This window comes from Leucoraja erinacea, chromosome 9 (genome assembly GCF_028641065.1).
Source record: "Leucoraja erinacea ecotype New England chromosome 9, Leri_hhj_1, whole genome shotgun sequence".
NCBI lineage: Eukaryota > Metazoa > Chordata > Chondrichthyes > Rajiformes > Rajidae > Leucoraja > Leucoraja erinaceus.
In genome coordinates, this window is record NC_073385.1 from 28,636,719 (window position 1) to 28,655,426 (window position 18,708).

General features: G+C 42.8%; 1 protein-coding gene across 2 annotated transcripts in view; it reads right to left on the minus strand.

The window, feature by feature from the left end:
- Positions 1–699: 699 nt before the first annotated feature.
- LOC129700173 (phospholipase DDHD1-like) overlaps positions 700–18,708 on the minus strand; it is a 52,148-nt gene continuing 34,139 nt past the window's right edge. Inside the window, exons 8-12 of one of the 2 annotated variants that reach the window (XM_055640434.1) lie at positions 16,791–16,866; positions 14,254–14,403; positions 13,195–13,468; positions 4,958–5,137; positions 700–1,530 (exon numbers count right to left, since the gene is read on the minus strand). In XM_055640434.1, the coding sequence (XP_055496409.1) occupies positions 1,358–1,530; positions 4,958–5,137; positions 13,195–13,468; positions 14,254–14,403; positions 16,791–16,866 (853 nt within the window). In that variant the 3' untranslated portion in view covers positions 700–1,357. Of the gene's footprint in view, positions 1,531–4,957; positions 5,138–13,194; positions 13,469–14,253; positions 14,404–16,790; positions 16,867–18,708 lie in introns of those variants that run through there. The other variant, XM_055640435.1, reaches the window with a different exon arrangement.

Below are 18,708 nucleotides of genomic sequence, written 5' to 3' on the forward strand. Positions count from 1 at the left end.
CCCTGGCAGCATACCAACCTCTCTTTATGAAAAGAACTTGCCATGCACAACTCCCTTAAACTTTGCCCTCTTAACTTAAATTGAATTGAATTGAATTTCCTTTATTGTCATTCAGACCAACTTAAAGCTATGTCCTCCCTGGGAAAAAGGTTCTATCAACCCTATCTATACCGCTCATAAATTTCCGTACTTCCATCAGATCTCCCCTCAACCGTAGAAAACAATCAAAGTCTGTCCAGCCTCGCCTTATAGCTAATACCCTCCAATCTAGGCAACATCCCGATAACCATCTACTGCACCCTCTCCAAAGCCTCCACATTCTTCATATAATAGATCATTAATCCAGGTCTCTAAATCATATGGAAAGGAGGGTTTTGGTCAAGAAAGGTTTATAGGGGTATGGGCCAAATTAGACTAGCTTAAATAGGGCATCTTTGTTAGCAAGGACAAGATGGGCTGAAGGACCTGTTTCCATGCTGTATGACTTTCATTTATCAAGTAAGAATGTCATTGTTCAGTTTTGGGACATATGACACCAAAACACTCACGACTCTCTTGACTCTAAAAAGAATACCAAGGCTGAGCGTTTTTTTAAACTAATGAACACTTGGAAATTATTCCTACCCTTTCGAATCAGCAGCCATTATAAAATGCAAGGAGCATTTGTTTAGCTTGATTTGAGATTAGAATCAACCACAGTGCTGTATAAAACCTCCAGGGTGTTTATTGACTGTAAAACTAAAGAGAAACACAGAACATGACAATATGGTGATCCTGCACTATACAATAGCACAGTGTAGCTTTTACAGCCAAAATATATTTGTACATGACCCAGTAAACAAGTGAAAAATATTAGTGATATCATATTAACAAAAATTATAAGCACCAAAATACATTTTGTACTTCAAATGTGTAAACAGTTCATTGTTAGCTACACTGCCTAGTTGTAAGACAAGGACTGGAAGGTGGATGGTTTAAGTGCAAACTGCATATCGACATTCATAAGTGAGTTATGCTTCAAATACAAAACATTCTTCAAGTATTTATATATAGTTTGCATGTTTCAAACATATACAAATCAAGCTTTAAATTATAAATTCCACCATAGTGTTAGTCTCAAACCAAGATGACTAGCTTTACACATCTGAATTACACAAAACAAGGACAAAGGTTGGAAAGTCTTTTTAATAACTTATCTAGTTTGAGTATTTTATTTAGAAATAAGTCTTCCAGTGTTCATTATGGATTCTAGAAAATATAATAAAAAAAACAAAAGAAACAAAAACAGTGATTCATATTTTTTCATTGCACTTTAAGCAGCAGTTCCATTGGTACCTCTCCACACTTCTCCTGACAATCAGCTGGTTTCCGTGTTTCTTTCATTCCCTGGTCTCTGTGTGTACAAAAAGGAGAGCAGGAAGAGGGCGACGTCTAGAGAAGACCAGTACGAAGTGTGCGATGTGACTGCCGACCAGTATCTACTCTCTACAAGGCCCTCCCGCAGTTCAAAATCAAGGCGATGTTCTAACTCTGACAGAGAAAGAAAAATACCCATCAGAATCATCATGGAAAATGTTCAACAATACTATTTTTACATGAAGCTGTCTTTATTTCCTTTGCTGTAATTACATGCTCAGAGTGGTCTCAATTATACCTCAACGGCAACTTATAATTGAAGGACTGAAGGGAAAATCAGTCCTGTAGGCTACTCATATAAAGGGTTGTACGACTCCAATCCAGATGTAGCCCATGGACACTTCCTTTCACTTTCTTCTCCAAAACCCCATCAAAGAAGGGATTCCACGCGTGTATGTTTGAACAGTCAGGGATGACAGATCTTTCAATGATGTGGGGTACCACAAGCAAGTGTAGTCTGTCATCATCGGATAAGCCGAAGAAAGTACTTACAGAGGAGGTGAACAGCTGGCAAATAGTCTCCCTCCCAAGGATTTGTGGAGGTCCAAATGCTGAGAGTTACTTCAAAGAACAAAAAGGGGAGTGCGAGAGAAGGGGACATGTAGGGGGCAAGGAAAGGACAACCAGGATGGAAAGTCCAAGTGGATCTTTGTGAGGCTCAGGTCAACATTTGCTGAATGTTATTTAAAGGCTTTCTCTCCAACCAGCTGGAGGTACATTGTATTATTATACGGTGCAGGAAGTACCACAATAAATCATCTGACCCGCATTGAAGTGTTCGATCAAAGAATAGAGCAGCACAAGAACAGGCCCTTCGGCCTACCATGTCTGTGCTGAACGTGATGCCCAAGATCATCTCGTAGCTACCTGTACATAATTCATATCCCTCCAGTCCCTGCATATCCACATACCTAATCCAAAGTATTTTAAATGCCACTATCGTATCCGCCGTAACCATCACCCACGGCAGCGCGTTCTAGGCACTCACCGCTCTCAGTTTAAAAAAAGTTGCTCGGCACATCTGCTTTAAACTTTGCCCCTCAAACCTTAAAGCTATGCCCTCTAGTATTTGATTTATCCTTCCTGAGAAAAGGTTCTGTCTATCCTATCTATGCCTCTCATCATTTTATATACTTCTATCAGAACTACCTGCAACTCCGGTGTTCCAGAGAAAACAGTCCATATCTGTCCAAAGTCTCTCTGTGGCTAATATTACCTAATCCAGGCGACATTCTGGTAAACCACCTCTGTATCCTTTCCAAAGCCTCCACATTTTTTCTGTAATGGGATGACCAGAACTGTACTCAATACTCCAAATGCAGCCCAACCAAAGTCCTATACAGCAGTTCTTGACTCTTATACTCAATGCCCTGAACTGTGACAGCAAGCATACCATATGCCTTCTTTACCACTGTCTACCTATGTTGCCACTTTCAGAGTGCTATGGACTTGGACCCCAAAATGTCTCTGCACATTGATGCTGTTAATTGTATATTTTCCCCTTATATTTGATCTCCCAAAACGCAACACCTCACACTTGCTCAGATTAAACTCCATTTGCCATTTTCTCTGCCCATTTCTGTGTGCTGATCTGTACTCAATACTCCAAATGCAGCCCAACCAAAGTCCTATACAGCAGTTCTTGACTTCTTGACTGTTATACTCAATGCCCTGAACTGTGACAGCAAGCATACCATATGCCTTCTTTACCACACTGTCCACCTATGTTGCCACTTTCAGAGTGCTAATGGACTTGAACCCCAAAATGTCTCTGCACATTGATGCTGTTAATTGTATATTTTCCCCTTATATTTGATCTCCCAAAACGCAACACCTCACACTTGCTCAGATTAAACTCCATTTGCCATTTCTCTGCCCATTTCTGTTGCTGATCTGTATACCTTGACAGACCTCACAGTCGGTGACTTCAAGGTCTTGGGAGTCATTTACAAACCTACTAACCAACCTGCCTATGAGTTGTCAAACCTCGGAGCTTTGGCTTCTTTCAGTAATATATATATATATCTGCTCCTCCATCTCTTGCATGCTATTGGGAGGCCTGTCGTGCAATTCAATTCAATTAGACAGCGTGCACCATTCTTATTTCTAAGCTCTACCCATATCGCCTGCGCAGTCAAATCCTCTAGTATGTTTACTCGGAATACCGCCATGACTAGCATAACTCCTCCACCTCTTTTGTCTATCTCCCGATCACGTCTGAAACATCGAAACTCCAGAACATTTAGCTGCCTTGTGATCCTCCCACCACCACGTTTTTGCAATAGCCACAACACAGTCCCAAGCACTGCTCTAAGTTCATCTGCTTTCTCCACAATACTCCTTGCATTGAAATAAACACACTATAGCAGATCAGCATCAACATATTCCTTCACGTCTCCCTGCCTGCCGTTCCTTTGAGAAAATATCTGGTGGAAGGTTCAATATATCTTTGGTTATTAAAAAACATCTGGAAATCTGGGCAATCAATTATGATGGCGGGGACTGAATTTGCATCTTTTAGGTCACTGTTATTGTCATCAAGCTCTGTAGAGAGCATACTGATTGTTCCTAAACCAACCCTGATACAACCAAAGGAGACCTCAGCAAGTAATAGACACTGTCCGATGCATCACAGGAACTGACCATCCCACTAACAAAGATATCTACTGGAAAATCTGTCTCAAGAAGGCAGCTATTATCAAAGCCTCACATCATCCTGACCACGCTCTCATCTTGCTACTATTATCGGGATAAAGGTACCGGAGCCCAAAATCGTAGGTTCCAGAACAGCTACTTCTCAGCAACCATAAAAATCTTGAACACTGCACAACACTAACCTCAGCAACTATAATCTGCTATGGACATTTTCATTTGTACCAGATAGATACAGATTTAAGTGGCATCTCAGCAGCAAATTTTTCCACTTGGAGGGTAGTACATATTTCGAAGGAGTTGCCATAGAAGTGGATACAATTAAGATATTTGTATATATGAATATGAAGGGTTACGAGGGATGTGGGACAAATGCAGGCAAAAGGGTCTTGGTCTCAAGGAGATCATTCATAGCCTGGCAACTATGGCAATATAGAGCACTGCCCAATGGGTTAACAACAGATTCTTTACCAAAATTTTAAAAGTAGCCATGCAACATATTGAGAGAACAAAATACCTAGTCAATGGCTTATCTGGACGATATTCTCATAATGGGGAGAACCAAGGAACTAGCTGTCACAGCTATGCCATCTTGGTCAACATGGATAAGCTGGGCCAAAGGGCCTGTTTCTGTGCTGTACAGTTCAATGACTATGGGAAATAACATGGGAATTATTCCAATTGCACATCACTCATGAAAAAAAAAAATTCTCAAATCACATAACACTAAATAAAATCTAACATTCTGATTTTAAAAGAGAAGCTCATAGAAAATAATACAATGATTATATCACCGCTCATTTTATTAAACATGGTGCTAAACAACTTTAGAGAAAAACAAAATTTTGCAAATGTTTTTACCTGACAAAATCTGCATTCATCAACTAACCTGGTCCAAACAAAATTCCAGAGTCGGTCCGTGACAACAATTTTGGACTAAATGGAACATCGATGGTCTTCCTTTCCTCATCTGCCTCCTTGTATTCTTCATTGATCTGTGTCACTACGGGCGAGCGGGTGAATCTTGCAAACAAAATGCCTCCAATACCTTTGCCTATATGTGCAGCTCCTGAAAACAACGCAAAAGTGAAAATTAATTAAAGATAGTCATAAGCTGTGCAGCATGGAAACAGGCCCTCTGGCCTTATCCATGCAGCCCAAGTTGGCATACCAATCTTGTCCCATTTGTTTGCATTTGGCCCAATGCCCTCTGACCCTTCCTATCCTTATATCTACCCAGATGTTTGTTAAAAATCATAATTTTATCGGCCTTGACAGCTTCTTCTGTCAGCTTATTCCAGATACAGTCAAACTACTGAATGAAAAAGCTGCCCCTGAGCTTCCACTGAAATCTCTCCCCTCTCACTTTAAGCCGATCCTCTCTAATTTTAGAATCCCCTAACCTGGGAAAATGACTGCGAGCATTCACTTTACCCATGCCCCTTATCAGTGCCGGCCTTAGAGGGTGCGGGGCCCAATTGGGAACAATTTTGGTGAACCCCAGATTCCCAGCCAAGGTGTGTCAGCCCAGTTATTTAGTATATATTATGAAATTGTACACTAGGTGCTATGGATTATTCACGATGTGAATGTCTCCTGCTCCCTCCCGTTTGCCTGTCAGTAGCTCCGCTGGCTTCCAACCTTTACCGTAGCTGCTAATTATGTAATTGGACACAATGTCCTTGGAGACAGCGGCTGATTGGACGGGAGGAGACCTATTTGTTGATTGGACGGGAATTTTAAGGCAAGCTGGTTGGTGATTGGATGCAACCCCCTTAGAGACAGCGATTGATTGGCCGCCAAATAAAATTGTCAAATCTGTAACAAAAATCGCTGGTCGTTGCGAACTCAGTGGACTAGCTGGCTGGTTGTATCTCCAAACTAATCTGGTTGTATCAACCAGACTATCTGGTTGTATCTCCAAACTAAACAGTATAACATGCAGGTACATTCATTTAAAATTAAATTCAGTGATTATTTCACATGATTTCTCACTGTGTAAAGCTCAATATCTGACCAATTTCTGTTTAACACGTTTGGTCTGCCGTGAGCATTTTTCTCTCCCAAAACAGTTCATATCTAGCAAACCGATCAACGAACCAGACAGCAGTTGGACGCAGTCATAAAACCATAGACAATAGGTGCGGGAGTAGAGGCCATTCGGCCCTTCGAGCTTGCACAGCCATTCAATATGATCATGGCTGATCATCCAACTCAGTATCCTGTACCTGCCTTCTCTCCATACCCCCTGATCCCTTTAGCCACAAGGGCCACATCCAACTCCCTCTTAAATATAGCCAATGAACTGGCCTCAACTACCTTCTGTGGCAGAGAATTCCACAGATTCACCGCTCTGTGTAAAAAACATTTTTCTCATCTCAGTCCTAAAAGATTTCCCCTTTATCCTTAAACTGTGACCCCTTGTTCTGGACTTCCCCAACATCGGGAACAATCTTCCTGCATAGCCTGTCCAACCCCTTAAGAATTTTGTAAGTTTCTATAAGATCCCCCCTCAATCTTCTAAATTCTAGCGAGTACAAGCCGAGTCTATCCAGTCTTTCTTCATATGAAAGTCCTGACATCCCAGGAATCAGTCTGGTGAACCTTCTTGCCATAGAGGGAGTATAGAGATTAGGAGCCCAAAACTGTACCAATACTCCAGGTGTGGTCTCACCAAGACCCTGGACAACTGCAGTAGAACCTCCCTGCTCCTATACTAAAATCCTTTTGCTATGAATGCTAACATACCATTCGCTTTCTTCACTGCCTGCTGCACCTGCGTGCCTACTTTCAATGACTGGTGAACCATGACACCCAGGTCTCGTTGCATCTCCCCTTTTCCTAATCGGCCACAATTCAAATAATAGTCTACTTTCCTGTTTTTGCCACCAAAGATAACCTCACATTTATCCACATTATACTGCATCTGCCATGCATTTGCCCACTCACCCAGCCTATCCAAGTCACCTTGCAGCCTCCTAGTTTAGAGGGGTTTAAACAGTTTAGAGATGTTTAGAGGGCTTCAGATGGGTTCAGGTGTGTTTAGAATTGTTTAGAGGGGAATAGGGGGGCTAGAGGGGGTTTAGAGGTGTTCAGAGGGTCCCAGAGGGGTTTAGAGACGTTATAAGCCCCCCGTGAGAAATTGTAATTCTCTGAAATTGAAGATAGACATAAAGCTGGAGTAACTCAGCAGGACAGGCAGCGCAGCGACTCTGGAGAGAAGACCCTTCTTCAGACTGAACTAAACTGGCGTCGGTGAGAGTACCTGTGATTGTCTGAAGAAGGGTCTCGACCAGAAACGCAACCCTCTCCCCAGAGCCGCTGCCCGTCCCGCTGAGCCACCTTCAACTTCAGAGCCAAACAAAAAACACAGAGCGCTGCAGGATGCCTCACCCGCTGGGTTTCTCCAGCATTTTTGTCTACCGCAAAACGTCAATGATTCCGGGAATGCTGAGGCAACAGGGTGATAGAGAAGGAGTGGGAGAGCTAGAGAGAGACGAGATGGGGAGCGGGAGAGAAAGAGGTAGGGAGGGAGAGAGCAAAAGACAGAGAGACACAACGTGGGTCGGTAGGTGAATGACTAACCTGCACACCAGGGAGAAGCCCCTTCTCGCAGTCCGGGGCCCTCACTCATGATGGTGAGTTTAATGAAATTCTCAACGTGTCATCGATCTACATTCCTCAGTAAATGTAATTGTGTTTTAAAAAATGATGCCGCGTGAATTTTATTCAAAGGAACACGGCATCATTAATACTTCACTGCCTGCTGCACCTGCGTGCCTACTTTCAATGACTGGTGAATACAATAACATTTACTAAGGAATGCGGATGGATGCAGATTGATGACATTGCATAACAAAGTGTTAACTACTTGCTGTTAAGAAGTGCTAACAATACTAGTTAACAAATCGTTTGTGTCTGATGGCCGTGCAGCGGTTGTTATACATGTTCGTTTAAAAAAAATCCGGATGTTTATTTAACAAAGAGATTATTTAACAAAGAGAATTCGTATTTCCGTACGAAATACAGAACATAAAGCGGGGCCCAATTAGGAGCAATCGGTCAAATCAGCTTAAGGCCGGCCCTGCCCTGCCCCTTATGATCAAGCACATCTCCATAAGTTCACTTCTCAAGTCAAGTCAAGTTTATTCGTCACATACACATACGAGATGTGCAGTGAAATGAAAAGCCTCCTACACGCTAAAAAAAAATCCAAGCCTATACAAGATGAGATGGCCAATAATCTTACTTTCTTAAAGACGCATATAATCTCATGAAGCAGCTCTGCTGACTGTAAAGGCCCTGTCCCACTTGCGTGTCCTTGGCATGCAAATTACGCGACCTCATCGTCGCGTTGATGCGCACGGGCGTCGTGTGGCCGCGCAGGGCCGGTCCCACTGAGAAGCGTGGAGGGGTATGTAATTGTGCGCGATATCGCGCAGTGCTCCGAAATTTTGTAGCAAATTAAATCTTCACGCACCACCGGCCTGTCGCGTAACTGACGGCCAAAGTGGGACTGGCCCAAGACCCTGGCGCGATGCAACGTCTCACCTCCAACAGCAGCAGAAGCAGGCAAACGATCATCGAACTCGGCCTGGGGCTCATGGCCGTTGCGGTCCAGACCCGCCCCCACTTCTACTCCCACCCAGAGCAGGGCCAAGAAAATTGAAGATAGATACAAAATGCAGGAGTATAACTCAGCGGGACCGGGCAGCATCTCTGGAGAGAGGAATGGATGACGTTTCGGGTCAAGGCCCTTCTTTCAGACTGAAGAAGGGTCTCGACCTGAAACATCACCCAATGCTTCTCTCCAGATATGCTGCCGGTCCCGCTGAGTTACTCCAGCATTTTGTGTCCATCTTCAAATGACGTCACGCGCTCCAGACGGTTGTGCGGGCGCATGAAGACGCGCGTGTCCTTCGCGGGACCGTCGCGCCTCAACGCGACCATGAGGTCGCGTAATTAGCGTGCCAAGGACACGCAAGTGGAACAGGGGCTTAAGGCACTGTGCCCATACTTTTTAAACTGATAAATAACAATACGTCCAAGTTATTTAACTGAAGAGTTTAAGAAACCATTTGGCTTGGTAAATGTCCTCACACTTGGAACAACGGGATAAATTGAAAATGGAGACACATAGAATCCTGAGAAAAACTCAAAGTGCTGAAGTAACTCAGCGGGCCAGGCAAGTAATGGACAGACAATGCTTCGAGTTGTGACATTTCTTCAGACTGACCGAATAGATTGAAACATTGTCAATTAACTGATACACGATCATGAGCATCACCTGAAGGAACCAAGACCATTTTGAGGTCCAAAAAGTTTTACAAGATCACACAAGAGGCACATGTAGACCAAAAGTGAACTTCAACCTCCTGTGCCATGTGCAAGATCTTCAACACAACTTCCTCTTATAGCATCCATATATTTTGATATATAAACATATATCAAACTCTATTTTCCCCATTTGTAATGACTGAGTGGTATTCATTCATCAATCATGAGTGGTACAACATTTCCAAAGGCTGACTACCTTTTGAAATAAATTATTCCTTATTATCATCCTAAATAAACAGTCTCTTTTTCTAGGAAGTTCCTAGTTTGAGAATCCCAGCAAAGAGATACATCTCAGATTCTCGGTATGTACACATTTTGGTTACATCTCGGTTACAGTCACTCCTATACATTTTGGATACATCTCACTGCTGCATTCACCTCAGATACATCTCACTACTGTAGACATTTCAGATATATCTATTTAGATGTACCATCAGGAAGGTGGTACAGAATCCTGAAAACTGTGACCTCCAGGTTCAAGAACAGCTTTCCCCCCCCAACGACCACCAGACTCTTGAATACAACACTAACCTCAACAACTATGGTCTATGAACTGTGTTCTTTGTTGGATTTTGCATTATTTTGGTTACCTAGTATTATTGTTATTAATGTCTAATATTGTTATTTATTATATATTTATCTGTGTGTTCTTGCATTTATGTGCCTATTAAGCTGCAGCGTTAGAATTTCATTGTTCTGTTGCCGGTACATATGACAATTAAATATACATATGTTATATATTCAGTGGAACATAAACTGGTTTAGATGGATAGGAGAAGAACATGGCATAAGAGAAATAGTGAGATAATGCACTTTGATCATAAAACTAGAAAAGCATCGAATTGCTTGATGACAAGAAATTGAAAAGATCTGTACATGCATCACAGAAAGTTGCAGCAAGCAGCTCCAAGACAAAATGAGATGCTGGCTGTTATTGCAAGATGATGGGCATATCCAGTGATGGAAATGGGGGGGGGGTACACAGGGGGACGGTGTTCCCCTACGTTTCAGTTTCCATCCTGTGCGTGAATTTGCAGCTTTATCCTGCGCTACTTAATCCAAGGGCGAGCGAACGAGCAGACAGACGAAAGCAACGATCATAAAGTGGAATAGGTGACATTTCGTGTCGAGACTCTTCTTCAGAGTGAGTCGGGGAAAGAGCAACAAGAGATATAGACAGTAATAAGGACAAATGAATGGAAGATATGCCTATATCTCCTGTTTCCCTTTTCCTTGACTGTCAGTCTGAAGAAGAGTCTCGACCCGAAATGTCACCTATTCTGCTCTATGATCGCTGCTTTCATTCGTCTGTCCGCGCGTTCTTTCGCTCTTGGTGCTGGCGCTTCTCCCCAGACTCCGCCAAACACACACACACACACACAGATTCACAGAAACACACACACACACACACACACACAGAAACACATACACTCACATACACAGGAACACACACACCCACACATTCACAGAAACACACACACATACACAGCATGTACGACAGATCGGTGCGGATTGAGACAAGGAGCAGGGTGAAGGATGACATCAAACGGGTCATGGCAGCTATCAAAAAAGTACAGAAATGGTAAGCGGGAAATTAAAAAACCCCCGAAAGAAATAGATGTTTAACAAAAAAAAAAGGCGGCCGGCGATCACTCTGTGTCCGGGGGGGGGGGGGGGGGGGGGGGGGGGGGGGGGGGGGGGGGGGGGGGGGGGGGGGGGGGGGGGGGGGGGAGGGATCCGTCCTTTGGATCAAAGTTATTTAACTGAAGAGTCTGTGATCCATAGTGCTGTGGCCATAGCGCGGTGTGTAAAGGCAACAGGGCTCCTGCTGGGAGCGCTATTTTTAGAACCCATAGCGCTGTTCAATTCACAAGCGTTAAACCGACAGCGCTGTTTAAACCTGTAGGGGGACAGGCAGATCAAAGCTTACAAAGATAATCATCCAGATCTTGAAATTTAAAATACTAATAGATATATTAGTCTGCTATAATTTTTAGAGGTACAGTATGACCTTGCATTGTTTAAGCAGCAAGATGAAACAGGAAGTCAGGCTGATTTTTAAAAAAAACCCATACTTTACAAAGCAAATCCGTACATCTGTATTCTGACCGCATTTCCGTACAAAATACGAAATAATCCGTACTACTTGGCAGCTCTGTGCAGTGCTTTGGGGGCCTGATGACTGCATCTTGGGGGCTTGATGACTGCATCTTGGGGGCCTGATGACTGCATCTTGGATTTTGTTCACTGGTCTGGTCTCACTACCCAAGGAAGCATAAACTGATAATGGAGGGGTGAAGCAAAGGTTCAGAGACTTATTCCCACGATTTGGTGACAGGGAGGGAGGGGGGGGCAGGAGGAATACTGGTTATGTTGGGAGAAATTAAGTAGACTGAGCCGATTGGTCTATCAGATGGAGAATCAGAGGTGATCTCATTGAAACCTGAAAGGAGAGATGCACAAAGGCCTTTTCCTTTCCTGGAATCATACAGTTCAGCAATGGGCTCTTTTGGCTCATCTCATCCACGTATACGGCTCCCCTCTGCCAACTTATGCCTCCTCTAATTATTTGATCCATTGATTGTTTTAGTTTTTAGAGATACAGCATAGAAACAGGCTCTTTGGCCCACCAACTCCACGCCGACCAGCGATCCCCGCATATTAACACTATCCCACACTCTAGAAACAATTTACATTTATACAAAGCCAATTTACCTACAAACCTGTACGTCTTTAGAGTGTGGGGAGAAAATGAAGAACACGGAGAAAACCCACGCAGTCACGGGAAGAACGTACAATATCCATACAGACAGCACCCGTGGTCGGGATCGAACCCGGGTCTCTGGCGAAGCAACTTACCGCTGCTCCATCGTGCCGACAGAAATAAACAGCATGAAAACAGACCTTTGGCCCACTTCGTCCATGCCAAACATCGATCACTGGTTCACAATAGTTCTATGTTATCCCACTTTCACATTCACTCTCTACATACCAGGGACGATTTACAGACGTCAATTAATCTACAAACCAGTAAGGCTTTGGGATGCAGAAAGAAAATGCTTTAAGGTGAGAACCAAAGTTTAAAGGAGATGTTTAGTTTAGAGATACAGCGCAGAAACAGGCCCTTTGGCCCACCCGGTCCGCGCAGACCAGTGATCCCCACACAATAACACTATCCTACACACGCTAGGGACAATTCTTATATTTACCAAGCCAATAAACCTACAAACCTGTGTGTCTTTGGAGTGTGGGAGGAAACAGAAGATCTCAGAGAAAACCGATGCAGGTCACAACTATGTACAGATCCCGTAGTCAGGATCGGACTCGGAGATTAGTTCAATTTAGCATCGTCCGTTATGGACACTGTGGGCAGAAAGGTCTGCTCCTGCACTATGCTATTCTCCATCCTATGTACTTATATATATCAATTATATTGTATCAGCTTAGTTTTAGTTTTAGAGAAACCGCATGAAAACATCCTCCTGTCCATGCTAACCATCGATCACCTTTTCACACCAGTTATGTCACTTTCACATCCCCTCCCTACACGTTATTATTGCAATGACAAGAATCATTATTATTGATAAGCTGTGTGTCGTACATTTGTTGTAACTCTGAGGCAAGTAAGAACGTGATTGTTCCTTTGTCGGTACATATGACAATTTAACACTCTTGACTCTCTCTTGGTTGTGGAAGATCAACAATGTGCACACATTGTTGTACATTGCATCCTGCACACAGTAGTTCAATTATCTTTTGAAGTAAACAAGCGCGCTTTTAGTACCTCACCCATTATACTTGCTTTGCCTAGGCTGGTTATTGATTCCCCGTAGTTCCGACGAGGCATGACCGGCGAGGTACTTGGACTTGACAAGACGTCCAGTTCTGTGTTTGAGGTAACTGTTGAGGGCACCATGGATTGAGCCTGCGACTCCCTGGCCGGCTTGATGAAGGTCGGCTTTATGTCATCGTACTTTGTTAGGACTGAGGTGTTGTACCAATGTATCTGAAGTGGTGCTATGTTATAGTAATACTTCAGGATCAGAGGTTCCAATCGATAGGCCTACAGTTAAAATTAAGATGGAACACTCATTAAAGTCTATGGCACGTCTCACTTCAGCGAAGCAGCAAATTTCATTTTAGTTTAGAGATACAGCATGGAAACAGGCCCTTCGGCCCACCGAGTCTGCATCAACCAATGATCAGTCATACACTAGTTCTATGATAATCAGGATCAAACCCAGATCTCTGGCACTGTAAAGCTGTATCTCTACCCCAGTGTCACTGACCTAATATTGTCGAAAAACCGTGAGAAATTAAGAATCTAAACAGGTCCTTCCTGCCTCCATCACCAGCCCTGTCTGCCCGTTCCAGACACTCACCGCCCTCTGTGCCCTCCACATCTCCTTCAAATCTGAACCCTCTGACATTAAAGCTATGCCCTCCAGTCTTTGATATTTCCACCCGAGGAAAAATGTTTAGACTGCCTACTCTATCAATGCATCTCATAATTTTATACTTCTACCAGATCTCCCCTCAACCTGTGATGCTCCTGAGAAAACAATATAAGTCTGACCATCCCTCCCTATAGCTAATGGCCACTAATCCAGGCATCATTCTGAGTTCTGATAGACTTCTTTTACACCTTCTACAAAACCTCCATCTCCTTTCTGTATTGGGGTGATCAGAATTGCACACAACACTCCATATGTAGCCTAACCATAGTCTTATATAGTTGGGAAGGGGGTGCATAAAAAGGAAATCCACTTCTAATCTTATTCCAATAATGACAAGATTATAATTATGACTAAGCTGCATAATATAGATGGAATGAAGCTTACCACTTACCACTGGGTCAGTTGGGTGAAATATGTTGTACAGCCGACCACATATACTTTTTGGTAGAATATGATCCTGTTGACCACTATTTTGAGGACGGAGGCCACGGAGTGCAAGGAAAACAGCGAGCGGGGATCCCATACAGAAGAAGTTTTCAACCTGAAATAAAAATGCTCTGGATTTTATAAATAGAATTTCTTATACTTTCTCATAACATGGAAGGAAGTCATTTCTAAATTGCATAGAACAATACAATTTCCTCATTTATTTCCCCCTAACATATTCTTTTACAAATCGCCATAAGGGCGGCACAGTAGAGCAGCTGGTAGAACTGTGCCTCACAGTGGCAGAGACCCCAATTCGATCCTGACTTTGGGTGCTGACTGTGTGGCATTTGCATGTCCTCCCTGTGACAGCATGTATTTCCGCTGGCTGTTCCGGTTTCCTCACACATTTGTGCAGGTTAGGAGGTAAATTGGCCTCTGTAAATGTCCCTAGTGGGTAGGGAGTGGATGAGAAAGTAGGATAGTATAGAACTAGTGTGATGTCGACGTGGACTCGGTAGGGTCATAGAATCATACAGAGCAGAAACAGGCCCTTCAGCCCAACCTGAACAAGATGCACCATCTAAGCCAGGGGTCGGCAACCTTGTTCTGCATAGGGGCTAGGACGCATGTCTGTGAGCAGATGGCGGGCCACATCTATCAGGTGTACACATGGATCCCGCCCCCATCCCGCTCCAGATAGCTGGCACGTGTGCACGTTTAAAATCACGTGTTCACAGAAGGTGCGCGGCCATGCCGGTGGCTTTACGCAGGATGCGATACAGCCAGAGCTTGGCGCTCGGCTGCGCTCAGGGCTCGGCCGCGCTTGGGGCTTGGTGGCTCCGCCATTGCGACCGCCAGCGCGGGCCTCCTTGAGTCCTTGCGTCACTGCGCCTGGGTGCCGCGGCCTAGGGAGGTACCGGAGATGACGGAAGTCTGCGGACCGGATGAATACGGGAAAAAAAGCGTGCGGGCCGGATCATCTCGGGTTACGGACTGCATTCGGCCTGGGGGCCGTAGGTTGCCGACCCCTGATCTAAGCTAACCCCATTTGCTCGAGTTTTGCCAATATCTCTCTACTCCTTTCCTATTCATGTACCTGCCCAAATGTCACTTATAGTTCCTGTCTGACCCGCTGAGACAGGAACAGATGCTGTCTGACCCGCTGAGTTATTGGCCTGTCCCACTGTCACAACCTAATTGACGACCTCTGCCGAGTTTGCTCGAGAATCATACTCGCAGCATGGTCGTCACAAGTTCGTAGGAAGTCATAGGACGTCATAGGAAGTCGTGGGTTGGTCGTAGGTAGGTCGTGATGCTAGTCGTAGGTACTCGTGGCATCACGTAGGTTGGGGGCATTTTTCTAGAAAAATGTCCACAAGTAAAAAAGGTTGTGAATTAGTTTGTGAAAGTGGGACAGGCCCGTTACTCCTGCTTTTTGTGTCCATCTTTGGATAAAACCAGCATCTGCAGTTCCTTCCTACACATTTCATCTTATAGTCAGCATGTTTTTGAGATGTGGGAGAATAAAAGGGAGCCCCTGGATAAACCGATGTAGATGTAAAGAGAACATCTTTAAAGATGTAAAGAGATGAAGGTCAGCATTTACCTCAGGGTCCCAGGAGCCTCGGAAAATCAGCCACATTATGGAAGACTTGTTTTACCAGTTATTCCCTCTTCCCCCTGCTCTCATCGGGCAGATGATACAAAAGCTTGGAAGCCGCACCAGACTCAGGCATAACTTCTTCCATCTGTTATGAGGCTTTTGAACAGTCCTTGCATAAGCTACGGTACTGTCGGGTTCACCTCTATCCCATTATAGACATTGGACTTTGTCTATGGAACTGCTACGTTGCAATGCTGAGAACTATATTCTGCACTCTGCATCTTCCCATCACTCTCGCTGTTGTACTGGAGTATTCATGTATGAATTGTACAATGACAATGTACCATTGACAATGATATACGACACGTGACAATATACCTAACCCGAATTAGTTGCTGTAATTAAGTGCAATGTAAGTATTCCAAGCGTGAAGCATTAGTGGTTGATAGGGAAGGCATTCTGAATAATTATGAACAATTATGATATCAATAACCATTGTAACTGTTAATAGATGGTGTACAAAATTATCTTCATTGTGCGATGGCCATTGTGTATATTGCTTGGCTGCCCACTTTTGATTGTGTTTCCTTTAAACATTTACTTTACATTGTTGCGCCTAAATTGTTAATCTGCAGAAAGGAAAAATATTTGCTGACTAAATTCAAACTTGGATAAACTAAAATTATGATTGAAAGCTAATTGGTGAAGTCTTAAAGCAAATTATCAAAAAGCAAACAATTATATGATAAGAAAGAATTGTTATATCCATCAACAAAAACATAATACTTAAACAGATTTAAACTAAACAATTTTCACTTGTTAACAGTGGACACTAGCTCGTGGAACAAGTTGCTAGTTCACAGAATCTGATATACAAACTATAAATTGAGACGTACCCTAAATTTCAAGGCAGGTTGTTTAGGTGGCGCTGAAGCTTTTACTTGCAATAATTGTTGTTCTAAATGTTTTAATCTGAAAAAAAAATATTGAAATGTCAATGAATGCCCAAGTAGAAATGTACTGCAAATATTTATGCTCTTAAATCCAAATTTCCTAAAGTTCTTTGTTCCCTGCTGTCAACAGATTTCCGAAGTGGTTATTGGTGTATATTGCACATTATAAGAAATACCAGTAAATTTTAACAAATGGAGCTAATATTTATTTAAGGTGATAAGTATATATACACACAAATCCACCAATCCATTTAACAGGTTTCCAGCATCACTTTGGTAAAATCTAATTTTGTTACAATTAGCTTCCTATCTCAAACATATATGCTCTACCTTTACACAGTGAATATGCAACAACTGCTCAAGCAGCAAACTTATTTTGATGTCGGAACATACACATATTTTCCTCGGTGAGTTTTAAGTTTGTGCCAGAGTGTGTTTCCCAGAGAGATACAACAAACTGCAGATGCTGGAATCTTAAGTAAAACACAAAGTGGTGGTGGAACTCAGCTGGTTAGGCAGCATCTGTGGAGGGAATGGACAAGCAACCCTCTTAGAAGGGTCTTGACCCGGCATGTCACCTGTCCATGTTTCCTCAAAGTGTTCCATTGCTGATTTTAAGCTGACTGGCCCATGGTTTTCTGGCTGATGTTATCTAGCTTCCTGAATGAAAGCTTTACACTGACAAATGACTAATACTTTGGCATAATTTCAATATACATGGAAACGTGAAAGATCCTATCCAAAATCTCTTATTTCCTCCTCAATTTATTTGATCATTCATTTTCACGTACATTCGATCAGCCGTGTGCTTCTACATGCAAACATTTTTTAATCCCGCTTTCAAAACCATAAACATCCTATGCAATTTGCATCTCACCCTATTCAATCCTATCTTCCAATAAAAAATAAGGTAAGAAATGACTCTCTACCACTCCAGCAATCTATTTTAGTTTGTTTTTTACCTCACGCACCTTAAATCTGTACCCTCTAATCTTTGACATTTCTACCCTAGGATAAAGGTTCTGACTTTCTTCTGTCAGTTCTATCCTCAACCTCTGACATTCCAGAGAAAACAATCAGAATTTGTACAACTTCTCCTTATAGCTAATATTCTAATCTAGGCAGCATTGTATTAAACCTCTTCTGCACTCCTTCCAAAGTCTCTCCATCAAAACAACTACTACATTTAGTACACAATGCAATTAAGACATCTTAGTACAGATCTCGAATTTTTCTTTTCTCCCAACAAACTTTTGCTGAAGATAGATAGAAACAAAATGAAGTAGTAACTCGGTGGCTCAAATAGCATCTCTGGAGAGAATGGATAGGTGACGTATTGGGTTGGGACTCTTCTTCAGAGCCGACCCAAAATGTCACCTATGTATTTTCTCCAGAGATGCTGCCTGACCTGCTGAGCTCCTCCACCATTTTGTGTCTATTTTTGGCATAAACCAGCAGCTGTTATTTATTGTTATTACATAAACTTTTGCTGTATTTGTCAACTGATTATAACTATAGCATCCTACCTAAGGAATCATGACAAAGCCTATTTTCCAACTGCATTATGAAATGCAAAAAATAACTAAATTAGTAATATTTGTGTGTAAATTTGAGGAGTACATTGAGTAAATTTTACTCCTCAATGTACCTCCGATATCTCTATACCTATAAAAGTCTCATTGTGTGTGCGTGTGTGTTTCTACCTTCGTCAAAACGCTACGCGCTAGAGTTGAAATTTTTACAGAGTATTACTCACAGTAATCCGGTCAACGCAATAAACAGGTTCCCTTCACATTTTATGCTATATTTTAAAAGTTATTCATCATTAAAGTTTTAAAAAAAGCCAAAACGGCCACAGATT